Genomic DNA, 22083 nt, shown 5'->3' with positions numbered 1-22083 from the left:
AAACAAAAGAAACCAAATCAAACCCAAAACAGAACCAAAAAATAAAAAATAAATAACCCAATTTAAAAATGAGCAAAGGATGTCCAAAGACATTTTTCCTAAGAAGACATACAAATGGCGAACAAGTACATGAAAAGATGCTCAACATCACTAATCATCAGGAAAAGTAAATGAAAACCACAATGGACTATTACCTCACACCTGTTAGGATGTTTATTATCAAAAGGACAAGAGATAAGAAATACTGGCGAGGATATGAAGAAAAAGGAAATTCGCATGCTGTTGATGGGATCATAAACTGGTGCAGCCAAGATGGAAAACAATTAGCAAGTTCCTCAAGAAATTAAAAATAAAACTACCATATGATCCAGCAATTCCATTTACGGGTATATATCCAAAGGAAACAATTCATTATCTTAAAGACATACCTGTGCTCTCATGTTCATGCAACATTATGCTCAATAACCAAGGTATAAAAACAATGTAAGTTTCTTTCTACATCTAATAATATTTATCATTTATCATTCAGCCTTTAAAAAGAAGAAAATCCTGCCATTTGCAACAACATGAATGAAATTGGAGGGCATTATGCTAAGTGAAATAAGCCAGACAGAGAAAAACAAATACTGCAAGATCCCACTTAGATGTGGAATCTAAAAACCAAACCCATAGAAACAGAGAGTAGGTTGGTGATTGCCAGGAACCGGAGGGTGAGGGAAACAGAGAGAGTCTGGTGAAAGGCTACCATCCTCCATTTAGAAGAGGAATAATTTTTGGGGCACCTGACTGGCTCAGTCCGTGGAGCATGTGACTTTTGATCTTATGGTGGTGAGTTTGAGCCCCACGTTGGGTGTAGAGATTATTTTAAATAAATAAATTAAATTTAAAAAAAGAGGAACAAGGTCTGAGAAACTAATGTATAATATGATGACTATAGTGATAATCCCACATTCTGTAATTGAAATTCGCTAAAACAATAGAACTTAAGTGCTCTCAACAGCAGTAACAGCAACTCTAATGGTAAATGCGTGAGGTAAGGGAGGTGGTGTTAGTCAGCTTGATGGTAGAAATCCTTTTGTCAAGTATACCTCAATTTAGAAAATTTCTCAATCTGTATTTTGTCTTTTTATTCTCTTAAAATTGTCTTCCCAAGAACAAAACTTCTTCTTTATTTTTTAATATTTTATTTATTTATTTGACAGAGAGAGAGATCACAAGTAGGCAGAGAGGCAGGCAAAGAGAGGGGGAAAGCAGGCTCCCTGCTGAGCAGGGAGCCCGATGCGGGGCTCGATTCCAGGACCCTGAGACCAGGACCTTAGCTGAAGGCAGAGGCTTAACCCACTGAGCCACCCAGGTGCCCCCAAAACTTCTTCCTTTTGATGAAATCCAGTCTATCCATTTTTCTCTCATATTGACCACGCTTCCAGTGTCCTAAGAAATCTTCACCTCACTCAAGATCACAGATTTTTTTTCCTGCTGTCTTCTAGAAGTCTTGTGGTTTTGAGTTTTGTATTTAGATCTATGATCCATTTTGAGTTAATTTTTATTTAGAGTGAGGTGTAGATCAAGGCTCATTATTTATTATAAGGCTACCCAAGTGATCTAACACCATTTATTGAAAGACTATGCTTTCTCCATTGAATTGCCTTTGTAGCTTTGTCAAAAATTAATTGAAGATATAGCTATAGATAGAGATAGAGACAGATGATATAGATACAGGTGTGGAGACATAGATCTGAGCTCTTTATTTCTGTTCAATTCATTTACGTCTAAAATTACCCTGACTTCTCCATAGCTTTACAGTAAATCCTAACAATAAATACTACTTCATTCTTCATTCTTCCTCAGTATTGTGTTGGTTATTCTATACTTTTTATCTTTCCATATCAACTTTAGAATCATTTTGTTAATACCTACAAAATAACTTCTTAAATAAGCTTTAGTATTTTATACCTTTAAAGGAATTCGTCCATTTGTCCTTTCAATATCTGTTGGGTTCCATAGTAATATCCTAAGTTTCTCTTTTGATATTTGTGATTTGTAGCTTCTTTCTTTCCTTTTGATTAGTTTGGCTAGAGATTCATCAATTAGTTATTTCAAAGAAACAGCTTTTTATTTCATTTTTTTTTTCATTGACTTCGCTTTACTTGCTTTGGATTGAATTGGCTGTTCTTTTCCTAGCTTCTTAAGGTAGGAACATAAACCACTGTTTTGAGACCTACATTTAGGAATTTGATGCTATTCATTTCTCTGATTTATCTCCATGCCAGACATTTTGGTATATTTTCATTTCTATAGAATGCAAAATATTTTCCTTTACCTTTCGATTTCTACTTTATTCTATGGGTGAATTATGAGTGCACCTTTTGCTGTTCAATTTCTAAATATTTGGGACCATTCTAGATCTTTTTGTGTTATTGATTTCTAGTTTAGTTTTGTTATGGTCCAACCCATGCTTTCTATGATTTCAATTTTTCAAATTTGTTAAAATTTGTTTTGTGTCCCAGATTGTGGTCTATCTTGGTGAATATTTCATCTACTCTAAAAGAATGGGTATTCTGGGGCACCTGGGTGGCTCCATGGGTTAAGCCTCTGCCTTTGGCTCAGGTCAAGATCTCAGGGTCCTGGGATCAAACCCCACTTCGGGCTCTCTGTTCAGCAAGGAGTCTGCTTCCCCCTCTCTCTCTGCCTGCCTCTCTGCCTACCTCTGTCAAATAAATAAAATCTTAAAAAAAAAAAAAAAAAGAATGGGTATACTGCTGTTCTTGAGTGTCTATAAATGTCAATTACATAAAGTTGTTGATAACATTACTCAGGTCTTCTGTTTATCTATCTGCTTCTTGTTTTTGTCTATCCTTATGCCAATATCAGACTGTCTTAATTACAATTTTTAGTAAATTTTGAAATCAGGAAGTGTATAATTTATTCACTTTTAACATGGCAATTGATGTAAGAATTTCCTAGAAATTTCCTAGGTAGCAATTTATTTACATATTTTTTAACTAATTGCATATGTTGAACTAACATTGTACTATTTCATATAGAATATGAGAATCTTTTAACAGTCTGATTTTTACTTCTATAATTTAAACACACAATACACCGCATTGCCTTTGCTTTAAATGAGAAATTATCTAATAATTTATTGACTTATATATAAACCACTTTCTGCATTTTTTTGTCTATTCATGTAGATCTGCACTTCCATCTGCTATTATTTCCCTTTTGGTCTGCTGAAGCTTAAAATTTATTTTATTTTATTATTTTTTTTAAAGATTTTATTTATTTATTTGACAGAGAGAGACCACAAGTAGACAGAGAGAGAGAGAGAGAGGAAAGCAGGCTCCCTGCTGAGCAGGGAGCCCGATGCAAGACTCGATCCCAGGACCCCGAGATCATGACCTGAGCTGAAGGCAGCGGCTTAACCCACTGAGCCACCCAGGCGCCCCTTAAAATTTATTTTAAAACTCATCTGTTTATGACAATTTATTTCAGTTTTTTAAAATCTGAAATTTTATTTTTCATTTTTGAGGATTGATCTTATCAGATATAGAATTCTAGATTATAGATATTTCTTTCCTTTTTCACTTTAAAATTGTCATTTGACTGAGTTCTGGCTTGCACTGTTTCTGACTAGATGTCATCAGTATTTCTTACTATTATCGCCCGCAGTTGATTTGTCTTTATTCTCTGATCACTTTAAAGTTGTTTCTCTCTCTTTTTTTTTTTTTTTTTGGTATTTGGCAATTTTGACTATAATATGCTTAGGAATGTTTTTCTTTGTGTTATTTCTGACTCATTCAGCTTTTTGGATCTGTGTCTTGTTATTTTTTATCAAATTTGGAACATTTCAGCCATTGTTCTTCAAGTCTTCTTTCTGCTGTAATCTCTAACTCCACTTCTCTTTGGAGTCCAATTCACATATTTCAGACTGATTTTTTAAAAATATGGCTCTTTTGTTTTTTTTCAGTCTTTTTCTTCTTCATTCTTTCTATTGGTCTGTTTCAATCTACTGGCCACTCCCCCTTTTTGTGTGTCCAATATGTCACCATCTCGTGGATTTTTACATTTTTTATATTGTATTTTTTATTTCTACAATTTTCACACGGTTCTTTTCTATAGTAAGCATTTCTCTAGAAAAAGCTCCCATTTGGTCACTACTTACATCCAGCTTTTCCCTTAAATCTCTAATCATATTTCTAAAATTTTGCTAATTTTGATGTCTGTGTTATTTCTTGGTCTGTATTCAATGACTATTTTTTCTCATGATAATGAATCACATTTTTCTGATTTTTCACGTCTAATACAATTTTTATTATATGCTTTACATTGTACAGGCTATGTGTTTTAGAGTTTGGCTATTGCTGTTTTCCTTTTAACGAGTTTTGGGGGGTTTCCCTCTTCATTAATTTACTGGAAGATCAGCTTGATACTGTTGAGACTTGATTTTAGGTTTTGTTTCGATATGTCTATAGCAGCATTTATTTTAGGCTAGTGTAGCTTTTTCCCTAAGATATGGCTTTTTGGGGGGTCGCCATTCAAACCTTTCTCTAAATTATAGCTTTCTGGGTGTTCTTAACTGAATGCTCAGGGTGTCTAACAAAGTCTCTTTACTCGCTGGTTAGAACTCTATTGTCTTTGCAATCTTCCACCAACCTCTGGAACCTTCCATTAGTTTGGAGCCCCCCAGAGCTGCTCTCTGACAGGCCTCCCAGAATCTCACCCTCTACTTGTGCAGCTTAAATTTCAGCTAACTAATCAAGAGGATTCATATACAAATTTCTGGAGCTCCTACTCTACATGTTCCTCCTCTCTGGTATTCGGCTCCTCAAATTTCAATTGCCTCCTTATGTCTGAACTTCAATCTTTCTTCCTTCCATCCTACGACACAGCTGTTCTCCATTTGGTTTCCATAGTTTTGCGTTGTGTTCTGAAAGGTGTCCCCAGGCAGAAAGCCAGAAAGAATGTGGAGTTCCCCTTGTTTCTTTTATCTCAAGGTTACAGTGCCACATTACCTATTGTCCCATTCCTAAAACAGTTGTTCACATATTTTGTCTAAATGTACAGTTGTTTATTATAGGAAAGTGAATTGAATACCCATTCAATTCCTGATGAAATCAGGAACTCTTCATTAAAAATAATCATTTCACATACAGTTCCTTTATATTAGGTTTCTGATCATCAATATCTGAAGTCCGTGAGTTATAGTTTTAATTTCTAATGATTCTTCCTTATAGTGACTTTTTCCTATGAGTTTGATGATCTTTGAGTATGAACTTTTATTTGTTCGATCTCAATTTGTGAAGAGTCTAAGAGCTCACGTCCTGCATTTTCTGCAGAAAGGATTTGTAATTGCTACTGCCGGAAGCCAGGGGGCACTACAACCCGGGTCCACTTTGGTCCCCTCCTAGGATCCTGGGCTTAACACCGAGGTCTCAAGTTCTGCTTTTCTGCCTCTGGTAGATCGTGGGTTTGCAACTGGCATGTGCCCTCTAGATAAATCCGCTTTTCCAGTTTTCTGTTTTCACACTGTTCTTTTAATTTTAGTATACTGTTTTGTTTTTGTTTTCTGGTGGAGGAATTTTGGAGATTTTAGCTAAAAAAAAAAAAGAAGAAAAGAAAAAAATAAACTATTGGTATATATTATTCAGATTTAACAACGGAGCTGTCATTTGGTCAGCTTTTGTGGATAAATTAGCATGAGTCATAGAAGGTATCCTGAGGGAAGATTGGGAGTTCTGCAACTCAGAGGAGTGACAACATTTTCCTGAAAAATTTTTCCACTTGTTATGGCCAAGGGGCATAGCTTAACTATCCATATTTTAAGGGACATATTTTAAACTACCCTTTATCAAGTGGAAACTTGGCTTAAAAGAATATTGCAAGGCACCTGGGTGGCTCAGATGGTTATGCATCTCCCTTCGGCTCAGGTCATGATCCTGGGGGTCCTGGAAATGAGTCTCACATTCTGCTCCCTGTTCTTTGGGGAGCCTGCTTCTCCCTATGCCTCTGCCTTGCTCGCGCGCTCTCTCTCTCTCTGTCTCTCATGAATAAATAAAATCTTAAAAAAAAATAAAAGGATATTGCAAAGAAACTGTGGTATGTAACAAAAGTTACATACTTTGTAAGTAATAAAAGCACAGTTTGAAAATATGGAAGCTCTGGTAACTTTACTCCTGATGTTAACTTTTTATCAACATCATTACAAGAAAAAAACAATGACAATGAAGTCGGATGTCACAATGTCAGCCGCAACTTTTTAAAATGGAAATTACAGTCATGTGAAATATGAATTTATGTAGATTATCCTTTACTATTACTTAAGTCTAAGTGTATATTCTTTGAGATGTTCACTAATGATAGCATAAAGCTATGTGATTTGTAAAATATATAAAAATAAACATTCAGAATATGAAGATAATTTTCTGTATTTCCTATGGTAAAAAAATAACTGGAAAAAAAAAAAGAAGAAAATTTGCTGACAAACTAAAATGCAGTCCCATTGGTCAACCAAGACAGAAAAAGTTGAAAAAAAAAAAAGACCAAAATGTCTGAAGACTTGAAGAAAAAGATATTTGAACAAAACGCATTATGGAAACTTTGCTGTGCAATGGTTAGAAGCATCGATGCTCCTACACTTGCTTAGTTTATGGTATTGCTGAATTCTATTCAGTAATGAAAATACACAAATCCCTATGCTTTTTCTAAGCCACTAAAGCAAAGATGTATCAAAGAATGTGTGTCCTTATCAGTAAACAACTACCTTAATAAAGACAATATTTTATGGAAAATTGATGAAGTAGTTTCTATAAATGAAAATTTAAAAGGTATTCACAGTAGAGATAATTTTATATAATTAAGATCTCTAAAATGTAGCTTAATTTTCATACACCTTGAAAAGAGAAAGGAAGTGACATGAAAATCTTTTGTACCATGAGAATGTTTGATATTTATTTAGTGGTAAACTAAATTTTTCCTAATTTAGTCTAAATTGAAAAACCAAGTATTTCATAATGATTGGTGACTTCTAGTACCATGTTATCTATCAGATGTTTTAAAAAATATTGAATCTTGGGGTGCCTGGGTGGCTCAGTGGGTTAAGCCTCTGCTCCTCCCCCTGTCTCTTTCTCTCTCTCTCAAAAAAATAAAATCTTTAAAGGAAAAAAAAGTAGTAAGGTTCTTAGTTACTGTTATCACAATTACCTCAAAGGGAAAGATTAGATTCGATATATTTTTTAAAGATTTTATTTATTTATTTGACAGACAGAGATCACAAGTAGGCAGAGAAGGAGGCAGAGAGAGAGGGGAAAGCAGGCTCCCCGCTGAGCAGAGAGCCCGATGTGGGGCTTAATCCCAGGACTCTGGGATCATGACCTGAGCCAAAGACAGACCCTTAACCGACTTAGCCACCCAGGCACTGCAAATCTTACTACTTTTCAAAAGAAATTTGTGCTAGGAGGGAGCATTTAGAAAACAAGTATTTGGAAACGTTTCCACAGTTTTGTGATTTTTTTTCCTAAAAATACTTGAAAATATAAATCTGTCATTTATATAAATTTTTATATCTACACACTTAAAAACCATGGGAACAGTTTTCTGCTTAATATCTTTCAGATGAAGAGTTTTGAAACCATTTTTAAATCATTTGCTAAACATTTCTAAATGTTCTGTCTTCCAGCTTGCTATGAAAATGAATTGACATTAGGAAAGATGGACATTTATTAGCCAAATTACATAAGAAAACCTTGTATAACCAATGGTGGAATTAAAAAACAAGCGTTATGGTTTAGAAGCTTCAGCCAGTAGAGTAGTTCTTCCATTAAAAAAAAAAGAAAAAAAACAACAACAGCTTGGCATATTGTGAGATTTCAGCTACTAAAACCCAACATCCAAGTAAACTCTTCTTAGAGTTGGACTTCGGATTGCTATACCATAAAGTATTTAACAAGAAATTTAAAAAATAATAAAAGATATCCAGTCCCATTGTTGTTATTAGTGTCATTAATAAACTAACATTAAAATGTACCTTTAACCATTTTTATTTCATCTTTACGTTTTAAGTCTTATTTAATTAAAAAAAAGTAGGGGCTCAGTCAGTGGATCATACGAGTCTTGATCTCAGGGTTGTAGTTTGAGCCCCATGTTGGGTGTAGAGATTACTTTAAAAATAAAATCTTTTTAAAAAATGAGTAAATACATACGTTATTGGAGTGTGTGCACAAGTGTTCTTTTTAAAATGATGAGATGCACAGAGAAATAATTTGGTAGGTCCATTGCTTAGCACGTTATTATAATGAGATGTTTATCATTATGATTTAGAATAGTCAGAAAAATTTCTCTCAAATAATTTTTCTTTAAAAAAATTATATAAGTAAAAACATGATTTAGGAAAGTTAAAATAAAAAAGATAAAAACCATTCAAAATTCTACCAACCAGAGATAATCACTGCTGAAATTTTAGTGCATACCCTTCCAAATTTTATTTTCTGAATGTATGTATCCTTCTTTCACAAAAAAAGGGCTCATACTATATTTAAAACTGTTTTTGTAGAGTGTCTTTATACCTTACAGAATTTTTCTAAAATGAAATTTACAAGAAATTTTTGGAACAGAAGTTAAAATTTAAAGGAACAATAGTAAGAGACTCCTTCCTGCTATTTTAAGACAGAGATTAAAATTTGAAGGAACAATTCTAAGAGGCAAACAACACCAAGGCTGAATCTTCATAATCAACACTATACAAGAATACAACATTTGTTTGATTTTAGTCCATTGCCTGTCATTTTAATGTTCTTTATCTAGATTTTAAACGTGTGGTTTAACTATGAAGAAAAATTACCAAAAAACAGACCATCAAATGTTGTGGTTTTTTTTTACTTGCTTTATCTTCATATGGCCTATGCAGTAAGGCAGATAGATAAAGGGAACTAAGATTTTGGCAAGGCTTTGTTTCTGTTCAACATTATCTCTGTACCCAAAACTGATAATATTTGGTTTATAAACTAGAATTATTAACTTTGTGTAATAGGATAGAGGATAGAACCCAGATAGTGATCATCAATTGAGTCATTTATCTTCAGAATCAAGCAGTTATCTCTCAGAGGTGTGGTCCTGGACCCAATCTCATATAACATTTTTTATCAGTGACTAATACTATGAGAAAAGACATTTCATTCACACAGCAAATGAAACCTACTTGGGAAATGAAAACTAAGAAGAGGAAGTCACATTCTCAATGACCAGATTAGAATCAAAATGACCTGGAAAATTGGAGAAGTAGTAACAAGTAAACAGAATGAGTAAAACATAGGGGTGGGCTAAAATAAACAAGGAAGAAAAACAAGTTTCAAAAGAGGAATAGCTAGTTTTTGGCAAGTATAGAAGATAACTTAGATTCTAACAAGTAACAGGCTGACTAGAATCAGTAATATATTGTTTGAAAAGCAAACACAACATTGGAAATGTATTCTTTACTAAAATTTACCTAAAATCCTACTTCCCAGTTGAGTGTCACTTGCAAACACTAATAACTTGTTCTTTTTACCAGAAATCCTACTGTTCACCTTAACAACAAATGTGAAAAACATAACCACTTAAATGACTGAGACGGAAATAGAAGAAAAACTAGTCAGTCTCATTGTAAGATTGGGGAAAGAGGACTTTTTTTTTCTCATGAAAGAGAAAATAATTGAATAATGATCTTTAAGATTTTATTTATTTATTTGACAGACAGAAACCACAAGTAGGCAGAGAGGCAGGCAGAGAGAGAGGGAGAAGCAGGCTTCCCGCTGAGGAGAGAGCCCGATGCGGGGCTCGATCCCAGGACCCTGGGATCATGACCTGAGCCGAAGGCAGAGGCTTTAACCCACTAAGCCACCCAGGCGCCCCAAATAATGATCTTTAAATAGGAATGTATAGTGACAAAGATGAAAAGCTTCATGGCTTTCATGTACCTTAAGTAATTTAAAAGTGGATCAGTTGTACTCAACTTTCATAGAAAAATGAAAGAGAAATGAAGTTAAATTGTATTAGGAAGGAGTTACTTTAGAATAAATAGGGACAAAAAATAGGATAAAAAGGGTTGGTTGAAAATTGGAACAATTCTAAGAATCTGGTAGACTTTCCATTGTTAGATTTCTACTTTTCTAAAATGGTGAAATGTGATACATGGGAGGATGAAATGCAAAATTTAAATGTCCAAACCAGACCTCAAATGTTGTGATTTTTGCCTTAGGTTGCAACTAGAATCAATAAATTTACACCAAGACCTAAAAGCTACAAGAGCAAGAGCAAAGTTTGTTGTTATCAAAATTATTAGTGGTTATGTCAGGAGACATTTTTAAAAAGTGCTCTAATTGTGTTGCATCATTGAATACAAGGGCAGTATCAGGAACAGATATCCGACCGTAGACCTAATAAGAAAAGGATGTGGAATGTCTGGATGAGGATTGTCTCCTAAGGAAGCAGTATTCCTCTTTTATTCTGATGATGCTACTGTATGCTGCTTTTATTTTGCTTGTTTTATACTAGATATATATTTATTACAGGACATTTAGAGTACAAACAGCAAACAGGAACAAAAACCGTATGTTTAATGATACAACTGAAGAGAAAAAAAATAAGTTAACATTTCGATCTGTATCTTCTCAGACTCTTTTCTATGTAGAGATATGTAAAATATTTTATAACGCCTAATTTTAATTTATACGTATTTTAAACGTCTATAAAAAGGGGGAATTTTGTAATCTGTTGCTCGACTTAAAATCATGAACCTTATTTTCTATAAATATATAAGACCTACACCGTTTTTGATGGTTGTAATAATTTGCATAATCCCTACTTTTGGTCATCTGTGGTTCCAATTGTTCACTATTATTAACAACTGCAGTTATAGCTCAAATATTGTTTTTTTTTTTTTTAAGCATCAAAGAGAGCATTGGAATAAAGGACTCCACGGCACTTACTCATCGAACCGATTATTTATTGAACATTTATTTATCCTGGACACTGCGTTAACTGGGAGAAGAGAGGTGGTTAAACCAAGCTCTCCACTGTTGAACTACCAGTCTCACGTAATAAACGACAAGTCGAGGATGGGAGGCGGCAGAACCCTCACCCTCTCTTTAAAGTTATTGTACTTTAAGAGAAAGTTGCTGGGTCAGAGGCCAGGTGTATACATATTAATTAGGCAAACAGTTTCTAGAATTGAAATCTCTACAGTTAATAGTTACCAGGTTTATGCATAAAAAATATGAACCCTCACAACCTCTGCATTAGCCCAAGGCGGCGTGCGCTCCGTTCCAGGCAGAGGAAACCCTCTCCCCGGGCCTCCCGGCGCCCGCGCGTGCGCGGGAACCATCTCCCCCACCGCCCGGGACCACCACCCCGCGCTGCCCGCTTCCGAATTCCCTTCTCCCGGCCTGCGCCAGGCGGTGAAAAACGAAACGTCCACGCGACCACTTCCTCTTAGAGAAGTTCTCCCGCTAAATGTGGTTTTGAAGATCAAGTGCAAGGCTGCTTAGTCCGGTGGTCACAACGAGGGTGGAAAACAAACTTTGTTACGGGTTAACTTGGTTGGAGCAGAGCGACTCCGGGAAGGGATCTGAGTTACGTTAAAACCGTGCGCAGCTTTGTTTTTGAATAAACATCGTTTTCACTGATGAAGAAGGAAGGGAGGGCTTGAAAGCCAGACGGAGAACGGGGCAGGATGGTTTCCGCAGGTGGCGTGCGGCCGCATCCCGGCCTCCTCGGCTGATTACAGTTTCCGCGGCGCTGGAGGGGAAGCATCCTCCACGCTGCGAACTCCCATCAATGGGATTCCCCTCGTGGGAAATGCCGCCTCCCGACAGACTTGCACTCGGAGGGCCGGGCGTGTAGCCGCGACTTCGGGCTCCCAGGCGGGCGGACGGGTGCGCACGCCTCGAGCCCCATGGAAACCCTGGGTCGGCACCGCGTCCCCTCCACGCCCCGGCAAGAGCCGGCACCACCCGCCGCCTGCCGCCGCGGAGGGGCGGGGGAGATACTGCTGGGGGCGGGCGCGGCGCGCGGGGAGGGGAAGGGGTTCTCGCGCGATTGGGCGAGGTTTCCGGTGTTGTGACTGAAACCCGTCAATATGGCGGCGATCGGCCGCGGCCGCTCGCTGAAGAACCTCCGAATACGAGGTAAGCCCCCTGCAACCCTTGCTCCCCACCGCCTGGGGCCCGCGACCCCTGGCCCTTGCCTCCCCCTGGCCCTGGGCTGGGGGAGCGATTAGGGGCGCTGGCCGGAGCCAGGGTTGCCGCCGCTGGCCTGCGAGCGAATCCTAATTGGAGCTGTGTGTCTGTTTCGCACAGGGCGGAATGACAGCGGCGAGGAGAACGTCCCGCTGGATCTGACCCGAGGTAACGCGGGGCGCCGCGGGCGCCGGAGAGGGCGCGCTGCTGGGGAGGAGCTGGGGGCCGGGAGCCGGGGGGCAGGGGCGGGCCCCGCACGGGACCGGCGGGGGTGCGGGAGGCAGAGCCCGAGCCCCGCCTGCTGGCTCGCGGGAGCGAAGCCCGGGGCAGCCTCCCGGGACCCATCCCCCTTCCCGGTGCCCGCTTCCCTGGCCCCGCGCCTTTCTCCGGGCCTCTGGGTGCGGCGAGTGCCGCGGAACGCCAGGCGGGACTCAGTGGAGCCGGCGACCGTCTGGGTGTTCTGGACCCCCGAGGGAGCGTTTAACTCCCATCCCGGAGCTCGTGCAGCCATTCGCCTGGAGGCGGCCGGCGGGAGGTAGAGGCTGTTATTTAGGTTGCCGGAGGATGTCTGAGGGAAGAGCGACCACATCCTGCCCTCCCCGTCCCCCAGAGCAGAAGCCGGACCTGCTGGGTTCTTGCTTGCCTGTGTGACTGCTTTACTGTTTGCTCACCGCCCTGGGGGACCCGCAGCATTGATAACTCGGTAGTGAAACCTAGAATCGGGGACTATGGTTAAGTGTCTGGTTTACGCTGTAGTTCATTCCCGTTTCCCTTTCCCCGGTGGCTGGGAGTGTAGTTGGCAAAGACCGCCCCCTCACCCTCGCTGCAGGTTCATTGTTTACCTTCTGCAGTGGCGACGGGTTTGTTTACACCTAGGGAACTGGGCGAACCCCGCGGTTGTGTTTTTAAGGATTTAATCCAGCTACTGGCCGGTGAATCTTATACTAGTCACCGTAATGGAGTTTATTCGACAATATCTCGCTGAAGATACAGTAGTTGTATACAGGGTTTTTCTTTTTTTTTTTTCTTCCACGGTAAACAGGATTTGGTCTACTGATTCCGAAGAAGTCGTATTTCACACCGGCTAGAGTGTAAGCTGGTTCAGCTGTATAGAATGAGTTTCTTTTCTGAGATCTGAAAAACACTTTAGGAAGTTAAAGTCGTAAACATTTCATTAAAAAGTTAAAAAATTTAACCCATGTTCTACTTGACGTAATGACTGTTATCTAAAGTATTTGTCAGACGCGGGCTCATTGTTGAGGCTCATCTCTGGTATTTAAAGCATAGTGCATTATCTGTTGTATTTTATATTTCACAGTGTAAGATAACTGTTCTAAACTAAACGGCTGCTTTTTGTTTAGCTACAAGAGTACATTTTTGTACGAATATTTTATTCTGAAAGTTCAGGGACTTTGTTTTGGGCGAGCTAGATGCTGGTGTTAATAGGCAGATGGGTTTCTACTAATGCACTAAACAAACTTTTTTTCATTAGTGTTCATTTTTTTCACGAACATTAGTGTAGAAAGATGTAAAGCTTTTGACTTTTGTGTAACAGTTTGCAAACTTGACTTTAAAACACAGACACGAAAAATCTGTATGAGATGTATGTGGTAATCTAGTAAATTTCCTAACAAAAACAAAATTCCCACAGGGTTCAAAATTAACATTTGTGTTCTGTAACAGATGTACTTTATTAGTGATTTAATTTATTAATGGGCATATGTATTTAGATGGTGAAAAGGGAACTTATTAGATAGATCTTCTGTCTTAATTTTCTCCTTAAAAGCTTGTTTGGATGTGGTGCTAGAAATGTTATATTTGTGCTTTAGGTTGAGTTTGCTGAGCTGTATGTAGCAGTTTTTGTGATTGGTATCAAAATTTTGGTTTGTAAAAAAATGTAATTTGTTTTGATACCTTTGATTTACTTCAAACTTACTCAAATGCACAGATAAGTGTATGTTTACTATTTAAAATGTTATAGTTCCTGCACACGTTGTGAACACTATTGTCAGTAGATGTTTTTAAGATAATGCAACAAGTAAAAAATGCTATTTCTACTTGCCCTGATAAAATATAGTTGTTTGGAATATACACAGCCAATTGAAATTGATGGCAAAAGGCGTATGCAAGTAAGAGAAGCTATATGAGAATAAAAAATAATTTATTATATAGGGAAGCTGTTGTTCAAGAGACTGCTGTTCAGACAGACATTTCATTGTTGAAAGGTTTGTGAATCTAAAGTCTTGTGGATCTAACCTCAAGAAACCTCATGAGGAATTATTCTTTAGTAATAGTTTTTGAGCTCTAGGGCAGTCTGGTTGCTGCTGAAAGGCAGCTGTTTGTGGATTGAATTACAATACATTTTAGATAAAGTTTGGGTAACCAAAACTACATGTTTTTAATGTGAAGGCAGTGTTTGATCTCATTTTAATTGTTTTTATATAACCTTTGAGAAATTCATTGTGTAGCTGTCTCACAGAGTTCATTGTTAAACAGAGGTCATGGTCATTGTAATTCCTAAAGGAACCCTCAATGTATAGTGAAAAGAGATCAGACTGTACAGTCAAATAGTTCTGGGTTTTAATCTCAGCGGGGATACTTAATAGGTGATGTGGGGCAAGTTATTTGACCTTGTTTAACTCTTGTTTTCTTCAGCTCAAAGAGAGATAACGTCAAAGGGCTATTAAGAATGTGAGAAGTGAATGAACTAATGCTTAAAATACTCAGTACAGGAGCTGATATTTTTGTGAGTGATGTTAACTAAACGTTAGTTGTTTTCCCACACTATGAAATCAGTTGTGATTATTTATATCGCAATTAAAATATTTCAAAGTTGTTTTGAACATTATAAACTTAATAAGGAATTATGGTATTGAGGCTTTCATTTTTTTGAGACATACTGTTAATTGGGTATAGCTTGTCTGAAGTAGAGTTCTTGAATATAACAACTGTAAAGGAATATTCTGTGAGATTACCAGTAAATTAGGTCTAAGCAAAGAGTAGCATATGTACTTAAGATAAAATGTAGTATTTTATTTTATAGAACCTTAGAATTTTTCTCTGACTCCAGAAATTTCTTAGTAATAATGATTTGTCTAGCCTTGCAAGCTTCTTGAGGCCCAGGAGAGTTCTAGGCGCTTTGGTTTTGGTAGTTAGTTCATACATAGTGTACTTCAGTTAAAAATTGTTGGTGGACTAATTTTGATCTAGTTTAGGAACTTAATTGCAGTAGACCTCATAGTAAACTTACTGGTGATTGCTGCTTTCAGTTTTGTTCAAACAACTACTTAATTTTGTGAAAGTCCCTGATAGTTGCTATTGATATAATTTAAATACTCTCTCTGTTTTGCATGCCAATATCTATTTTGAAACCAAAATGCTTCCCTTAGTCACTTCCACTGCAAGGATAGCCTGGCTTTTTTTTTTTTATCAGTCTCATAGTACATTTGTGGTACTGAATAACGTGAAAAGACACAGGGTATTCTTCCTGTGTAAGTTCTTCTTACTGTACGGTAATTTAATCATTGTGTTCAAAGTGAATTTTTAGGACATGGACAAACCTGTAATGAAATCTTTTAGAATAGAATTTATGTAATAGTATTGAGTTTTATTTCTTGATTATCCAATTCTTTTACTTTTCTGTTAGAAAGAATACAAAAATTGGCTTAGTTGCTGTTTCATACTTAGATAGGAAGGTTAACTGAGTGATGCAGATTTGAATACTACTTTTTGTTTTATGATTTTTTTTCTAGTGAGCAGATAGATTACTCATGTTGTTTAATTGCTGACTTGAGTTAGACAAAACAAACGTTGACTGAATGCTTGTTATTTACTAAATGCTGAATTAAGTGCTGGAGGAATGAAGATAAGGAAGATGTTATTCCCCTTTTTAGGTGTTTACTGGAACAGATTAAGCGATTGTAATATGGAACTATAAATTAAGTAACCAAACTGTACAAGGACCAGAAATAACCTAGAGGAGAAAGTGATGAATTGTTTGGCAGGTAGAAGATCAGAGAAGGCTTCACAGAATGTTTGACTTCTCATAAGAATAGTGGTGGACATAATGAAAGGAAACATGGGTTCCAAGCGATTGTACCACACCTTCTGAAAGGTAAAAGTCAGCAGGAAAAGGAGCTGCCTAGGAAGCTCCACTGATGTAATCTAAGAAATGGTGGTGAACTAGACTAGGATGTTGGAGTTAGAAATGAAGGTCAATATATATTGAAATGGAGTAATCAACTAATTTGTTTTCTTCAGATTTCAAACTGACTACACTGTGCAGAGAACTTATTTTATTAAGAAGGTCGAAGCTGTCTAATGTGAATTCCCTTGACTCCTTCCCTTTATTTTTTAAAGTAATCTTTGTGCCCAGTGTGGGTCTTGAACTCACATCAAAAGTCATGCTCTACCTACTGAGCCAGCCAGGTGGGTGCGCCTGTCTTCTCACCTTGATATTTTATACATATGTATCTTTTGGTTCCCTGAGTCAGGGAATAAAGCATCTCGGTTCCCTTTCAAGGCTAATCTGGAAAGGAATTTTATTCTTTTAATACTGTTTCCTCTAAGATTCTTTGTAGAACTGAGATCCCTTTCTTCTTCATTTCTTCCTTCCTATTGGAAGTTTTCTTATGTTCAGTCATCATTTGTTACATCCTTCATATGGATCAGGTACTAAACCAGGCATCGGATGATGGTGGGAGGTGTGGAAAGATAAAGACAAAGATTACAAAATATCTGTTTTTCCATCGACTCTACAGAAAGAATAGTTCATCCTCACTCTAGAGCTTTCTTCCTTAACCACCCTAGTCTTCTAAGCACAGCTTTCCCCGTGTACTGAAAATAGTTTTTTAAAGGATGCTGGTAATCTCATGTAAAATTCATTGGCATTTTTAAATTCCCTATTCTATTTTAGAACTACTGCTGTATTAATAGTTTTGTTCCAGGCTCTAAAATATGTTATCTCACTTAATCTTTAATAACTGAGGTACTCTTTTTATCCCTATTTTACAGTTGAGGATATAGGCTTTAAAATTCTAAATGTCTGAAATTCAGGTTAAGTAATTCAGCCAGGGTCATAGGATTAGTGAGCGACTGCAGATCATGCACTTGTAGGCACTACACTATTGCTATTCTTGCAACTATTTCACTTGATTTCTATGAAATATTCTCCTGCTTCTTTTCCTGCCTCTCATGCTGCCCCTTCTGTGTTCCCTGACTAGTCTTCCAGCTACTTAAGCAAGTGAACCTTAAGGTTCTGTCCTTTATCTCTTCTTTCCTACAGGGCTAGGTGCTATGTCCCTGAACAGCCTTTATACTGAGAGCTTCAAAAATCCATGAATTGGGGGGAAAAAAAAATCCATGTGCTGAGATAATTATGATAATTACATTTTTTTCAGACTCTTTCTTTTAAGCTTGCAAAACGTATTAGTATTATGTGTCTGCTACTCATCTAAAAGGCCTAATGTGTAAAACTTTGCATCCCAAAGCATATTCTTTTTACTTTCTTTTTTTTTTTTTTTTAAAGATTTTATTTATTTGTCAGAGAGAGAGAGGAGAGAGAGCGAGCACAGGCAGACAGAATGGCAGGCAGAGGCAGAGGGAGAAGCAGGTTCCCTGACGAGCAAGGAGCCCGATGTGGGACTCGATCCCAGGATGCTGGGATCATGACCTGAGCCGAAGGCAGCTGCTTAACCAACTGAGCCACCCAGGCGTCCCTTCTTTTTACTTTCTAGTTACCACCACCATCCTTTGTAATAATCAAGCTATGTTGATTATTATGCCATGTTCCTTCAGATTGCTGGTGAAATATCTAAGGAAATCTGTTCTTTCCTATAACATTGTCATTGGTCTTGTTCACATCTTTATTATCTCATTTGGATGATGTAAAATCTTTTCTCTCACCTTTTCTTCACTTTCTCTGCTATATGATTGCCAGGATTATTATCCTGAAATGTAGATCTGATCTTATCATTCCCTTAAATTAAAAAAAACAAAAACAAAACCCAGAACACTCACACTTCCCTGGCATGTTGTTGCTCACAGAATAAAGTCCAGATTTCTTAACTTGGCATTGAAGGCCTTTTATGATTTATTCCAGAATTATTATCTTCTGTACTGTCTTAATCATACTATTCTGTCAGCCTCTGTGCAGAATTTACTTGTGTAAGACACTCTCTTCCTTCTTTACACACAGCACATTTCAGCGGGGATGGGGGAAGTTAGCAAGTCCAAAGCACTTACCTCCCCATATTTGTTCTTTCCCCTTGGAGATTGTGTTATACCCCTGGTTGAGAATCCGCTTTAGAAAAAATGATTTATTCCTTGCATATGGCATGTGGTTTCTATTTACTTGACCTTGTACAGGTGGTTTCCTCTGCCTAGTACATTTTTAGTACTCTTTGTTGAAATCCTAATTCTTTAAGGTCTAGGTTACTTGCAACGTCTAGAAATCATCTGAGTGGGAATTCACTGGGATTGCTTCCTCCTCTGCTTTTCTACGTTTTGTTTGTTCCTTTTTAAAATATCACTTCTCCTTGCCTTACGTTCTTTGTCCTGTTGTTTTTCCATTACTGTATCTTAAGCTTCCCCAGCATCTATGATATAATAATGACTGAAGCGTTTTATTGAATGTCAGAATGGAGAGAGAGATAGGAAATGGAATAGTACAGCACTAAGGAGAGTAGAAGTGAAAGAACATTTTAGGTTTGCAGTCCTGAGGGACATTGAGATTGATGGTGCTATGAAATGAAGAAATCCATTTTGGAGGGATGATAATGAGTTAAGCTTTGTACTTTGAATTTCAGGCGATTAAGTCAATCATATATAAAAGGTAGCTGCAAATACTGGCTTGGTTCTAAACTTGTGATCTGATTGTTTTCTGCATGGGGCGTTGAGACGGGAGAATGTAAATGGAGAAAGCGAAAGATCTAAGTGTTAAGAGGATAAGCTGAGGAGAGCGTCATAGCTTAAGAATCAAAAAATGAGAAGAAGGTGGCCAAGAGAAGAAAACTAGCAAGACTATGATCTCAGAAGACAAGAGGGGAGTTTTGGTTGAAGAGACTGCAAGACTGTAGCATTGAAGTTGGTTCCTGGAGAATTCCGTTCTACTCTTCCTTAATATAAGGATGATGTTGGCATACTATTTAATCTCTCTGGGCTTCAGTTCCCTGGATCTCTGAAATACATACTACATTACACCTGTAACACTGTCACCTTCTGTCTTTGTGATCCTCAGATATCTCCGTGTTTCTGGGATATTGAAAGGTTAAAAAGAAAGCATTACAGCCTCGTTAAATCACTGTAAGAAGTATTCCCATAAACAGTAATGATTACATGTAGGAGTGATGGTATTTCATAGCACTTTAAATGTAAATTATAGTCAACTCTCAATTTCCTTTTAAGTGATCATCTGCAGTGACTTGCTGCCTCCTCCCCCTCCCAGGTCTCAGGCTACTGAAAATAGGGCTGTGAAAAGCACAGTGGGGTGAGTGAATGGTTTGCATGCCTGTGTGTCTGTATCTCTGACTGTCACCAAGCTAAATACAGTCCACTCTCATTTACCTGCACTTAAAAAAGGTGAATAATGACGGAAGAGTGCTAAATTACATAATCTAAATAGCATTACTTGTATGTGGCTTGGGAAGATTTTACATTCTTTCCTCCCCTACAATAGATTGATGTGTCTTTTCTTTTATGTGAATTATTAGCATCAATTTTTATTTCCTGAGCAAATACTATTAGAATAGCAAACATAAATAGGTGAAAATGTATATTAGGTGAACCACATGCGAATATTTGAGAGTTGACTGTTAATGCTTTTTGGATCATCCATTGTTTTGTATTATCTGTGCTTTTTTGTTAGTGTGGCCAGGTTAAAGCTGAATAGCTACTTTAAAATTGTATCTGAATATACTTCTAAAATTATACAGATGCCAAACTAAAATGAAGATAATTGTGTAAAACTAGATAAATATAACATATGTCCCAAGTCATAGGATTGAAAGAGAACTGAAACTTAAGTACATTCTTAAAATCCCTTTTACAAAGTCTTTGAGCCAGGCAGATTGCATAAACCGAGCAACGTACCTGGTAATGATGAAATTTATATAAAATTGGGGTGTGCCAGAACTTCAAACATATCCTATTTATGAAGTTCAGTTGAGTTTTGTAAGAAATACCGAAGACCGTTTTTTAATTACCTGCATTTTCAAGAATTTAACTCTTTCAATTACTTTGCCTTTTTTTTGCTCCAATGGTTTGAAGATTAGAATTTATAGTGGTTTGTTAATGCCAGTCAGCATATTTTTTGATCCATGTATTATATAATAGAGTTAGTAAGTGTTATCATGAATTAGGAAGGCACAATTCTTGGTTTCAAGTTTATATTATAGTTGGGATATACCTGTATCAGGGCGTAGTATAAGACAGTAGTATTTGAAGAACCTGTTAGTTGTCCTTATAAAGGAATCAAAAGCTGGAGGTATTCAGAAAATTTAAAAAATGGGAGATAGGTAAGGAATAGCTTAGAGGGAAGACCTCATAGAAGTCTTGACACCGGTCAGACTGTCAGACTTTTTTGCACTAACGGTAGCATTTGTATAGGTAGAACTTTGGGTCAGTGTTTTAAAAAATTGCAACTTAATTTTGTGAACTAACATTTCTGGCATATTATTCCATACTTGAAGGTAATGTTGAGGAAAAGTTGGTGACTATATAATTCTCATAATTATTGAAGATTAATTATATCTCTAAAGTAGGGCTCTTCTGGCCTTTAAAGGTAGTGCAGTACTGGACTGAGAGCTTTTAGGCATACTGTGAAATAATTGTGTGCTTGTGACTATGAGTATATAAAAGCTTGGCTGTTATTCCAAATCCAAGTATAAATGATTTTTTTTCTTCCATTGTTTTGTAGTATATGTGTTTCCTTTCCCCTTCGTTAATACTGCATGTTCAAAGGGCTCTATAAATTTGTTATCAAACTTACTTTGAGATTTATGTAATTTGGAAATAGAGATTATATATGAGATGGGTAGTGTTTTTGTTACTTTCCACACTGAAATGACTGTATTTGCTGACCTCGGAATTTAAACACCCTGGCCTCATGGTGAGATAGAATATTTGAAATTAAGATCATTTTGAAAAACATGGAATGTTTCATTGCTAAATCCAGACAACCTACCCAGCCCTCTAGTTATTTGGGTAAATGGTATACTGGGGAAATTAATTGCTTTTATTAAAGCGGCAAAATGAGAGTTGAATTGCATCTTGCAGGGATTTTAGTGATCTTGTTCAGAATCCAGTGTAATTTCATGTGTTTTTTAAAATGAATAAAGAGTGAAGAGACACAGAAGCTGTAAACAAAGAAGACTGCCAAGTAATTTACTTTTAGTTACTAAGAAGGAGCAACTTGCCAGATAAAAGTGTATTTAACTGCGTTTAGATGTGTGCACATAAATATGTTTATCTGTAGTCTCATAGTCTCATACTTCGAGAAATCACATCTTAAGGTAGTATTGCTTATTCTTTCCATGCTTAATGTTCATCCCTCATATACTAAAACTTTTAATTGCCCTGTTTTTTTCTCTGCTCATAATTCTGTATAATATACTCCCTAACGTTCACCACACCACCACCATCACCACCAACCCCCTTACCCCAAGAAAAAAAAAAAAAAAGAAAAAAGAAAAAGAAAAACTGAAGGGAATAGAGTTGCAGAAAGAGTGAGAAGACTCCAGTGGTTGGAGGTAGGTGAGCTGTGAACTCTTAACATTTAGTTATATGGCAGTTTCTGTGTGTGTGACCAGGTGGCTAGTGGAATATTGTGGAACGTTTTATTTATATGTATTGTGGATAAATTTTTAATTGTGTC

General features: G+C 37.2%; 1 protein-coding gene and 1 long non-coding RNA gene across 10 annotated transcripts in view; one reads left to right on the top strand and one right to left on the bottom strand.

Annotated features, from left to right (window-relative positions):
• Positions 1–12077: 12077 nt before the first annotated feature.
• The window catches only part of RICTOR (RPTOR independent companion of MTOR complex 2), a 141424-nt gene continuing 131418 nt past the window's right edge, over positions 12078–22083 (top strand). For 4 of the 9 annotated variants that reach the window (XM_047731256.1, XM_047731250.1, XM_047731251.1 and 1 more), the window contains exons 1-2: positions 12078–12161; positions 12333–12380. In XM_047731256.1, coding sequence (XP_047587212.1) covers positions 12113–12161; positions 12333–12380 — 97 coding nt within the window. In that variant the 5' untranslated portion in view covers positions 12078–12112. The other 5 variants (XM_047731252.1, XM_047731254.1, XM_047731253.1 and 2 more) reach the window with 4 other exon arrangements.
• Positions 13222–22083, bottom strand: part of LOC125100814 (uncharacterized) — a 41075-nt gene continuing 32213 nt past the window's right edge. Inside the window, exon 2 of the long non-coding RNA XR_007127665.1 lies at positions 13222–13356. This is a non-coding gene — a long non-coding RNA (uncharacterized LOC125100814). The remainder of the gene's footprint in view (positions 13357–22083) is intronic.

Source organism: Lutra lutra, chromosome 5 (genome assembly GCF_902655055.1).
Source record: "Lutra lutra chromosome 5, mLutLut1.2, whole genome shotgun sequence".
Lineage (NCBI taxonomy): Eukaryota > Metazoa > Chordata > Mammalia > Carnivora > Mustelidae > Lutra > Lutra lutra.
This window is presented reverse-complemented; position numbering and strand designations above follow the sequence as displayed.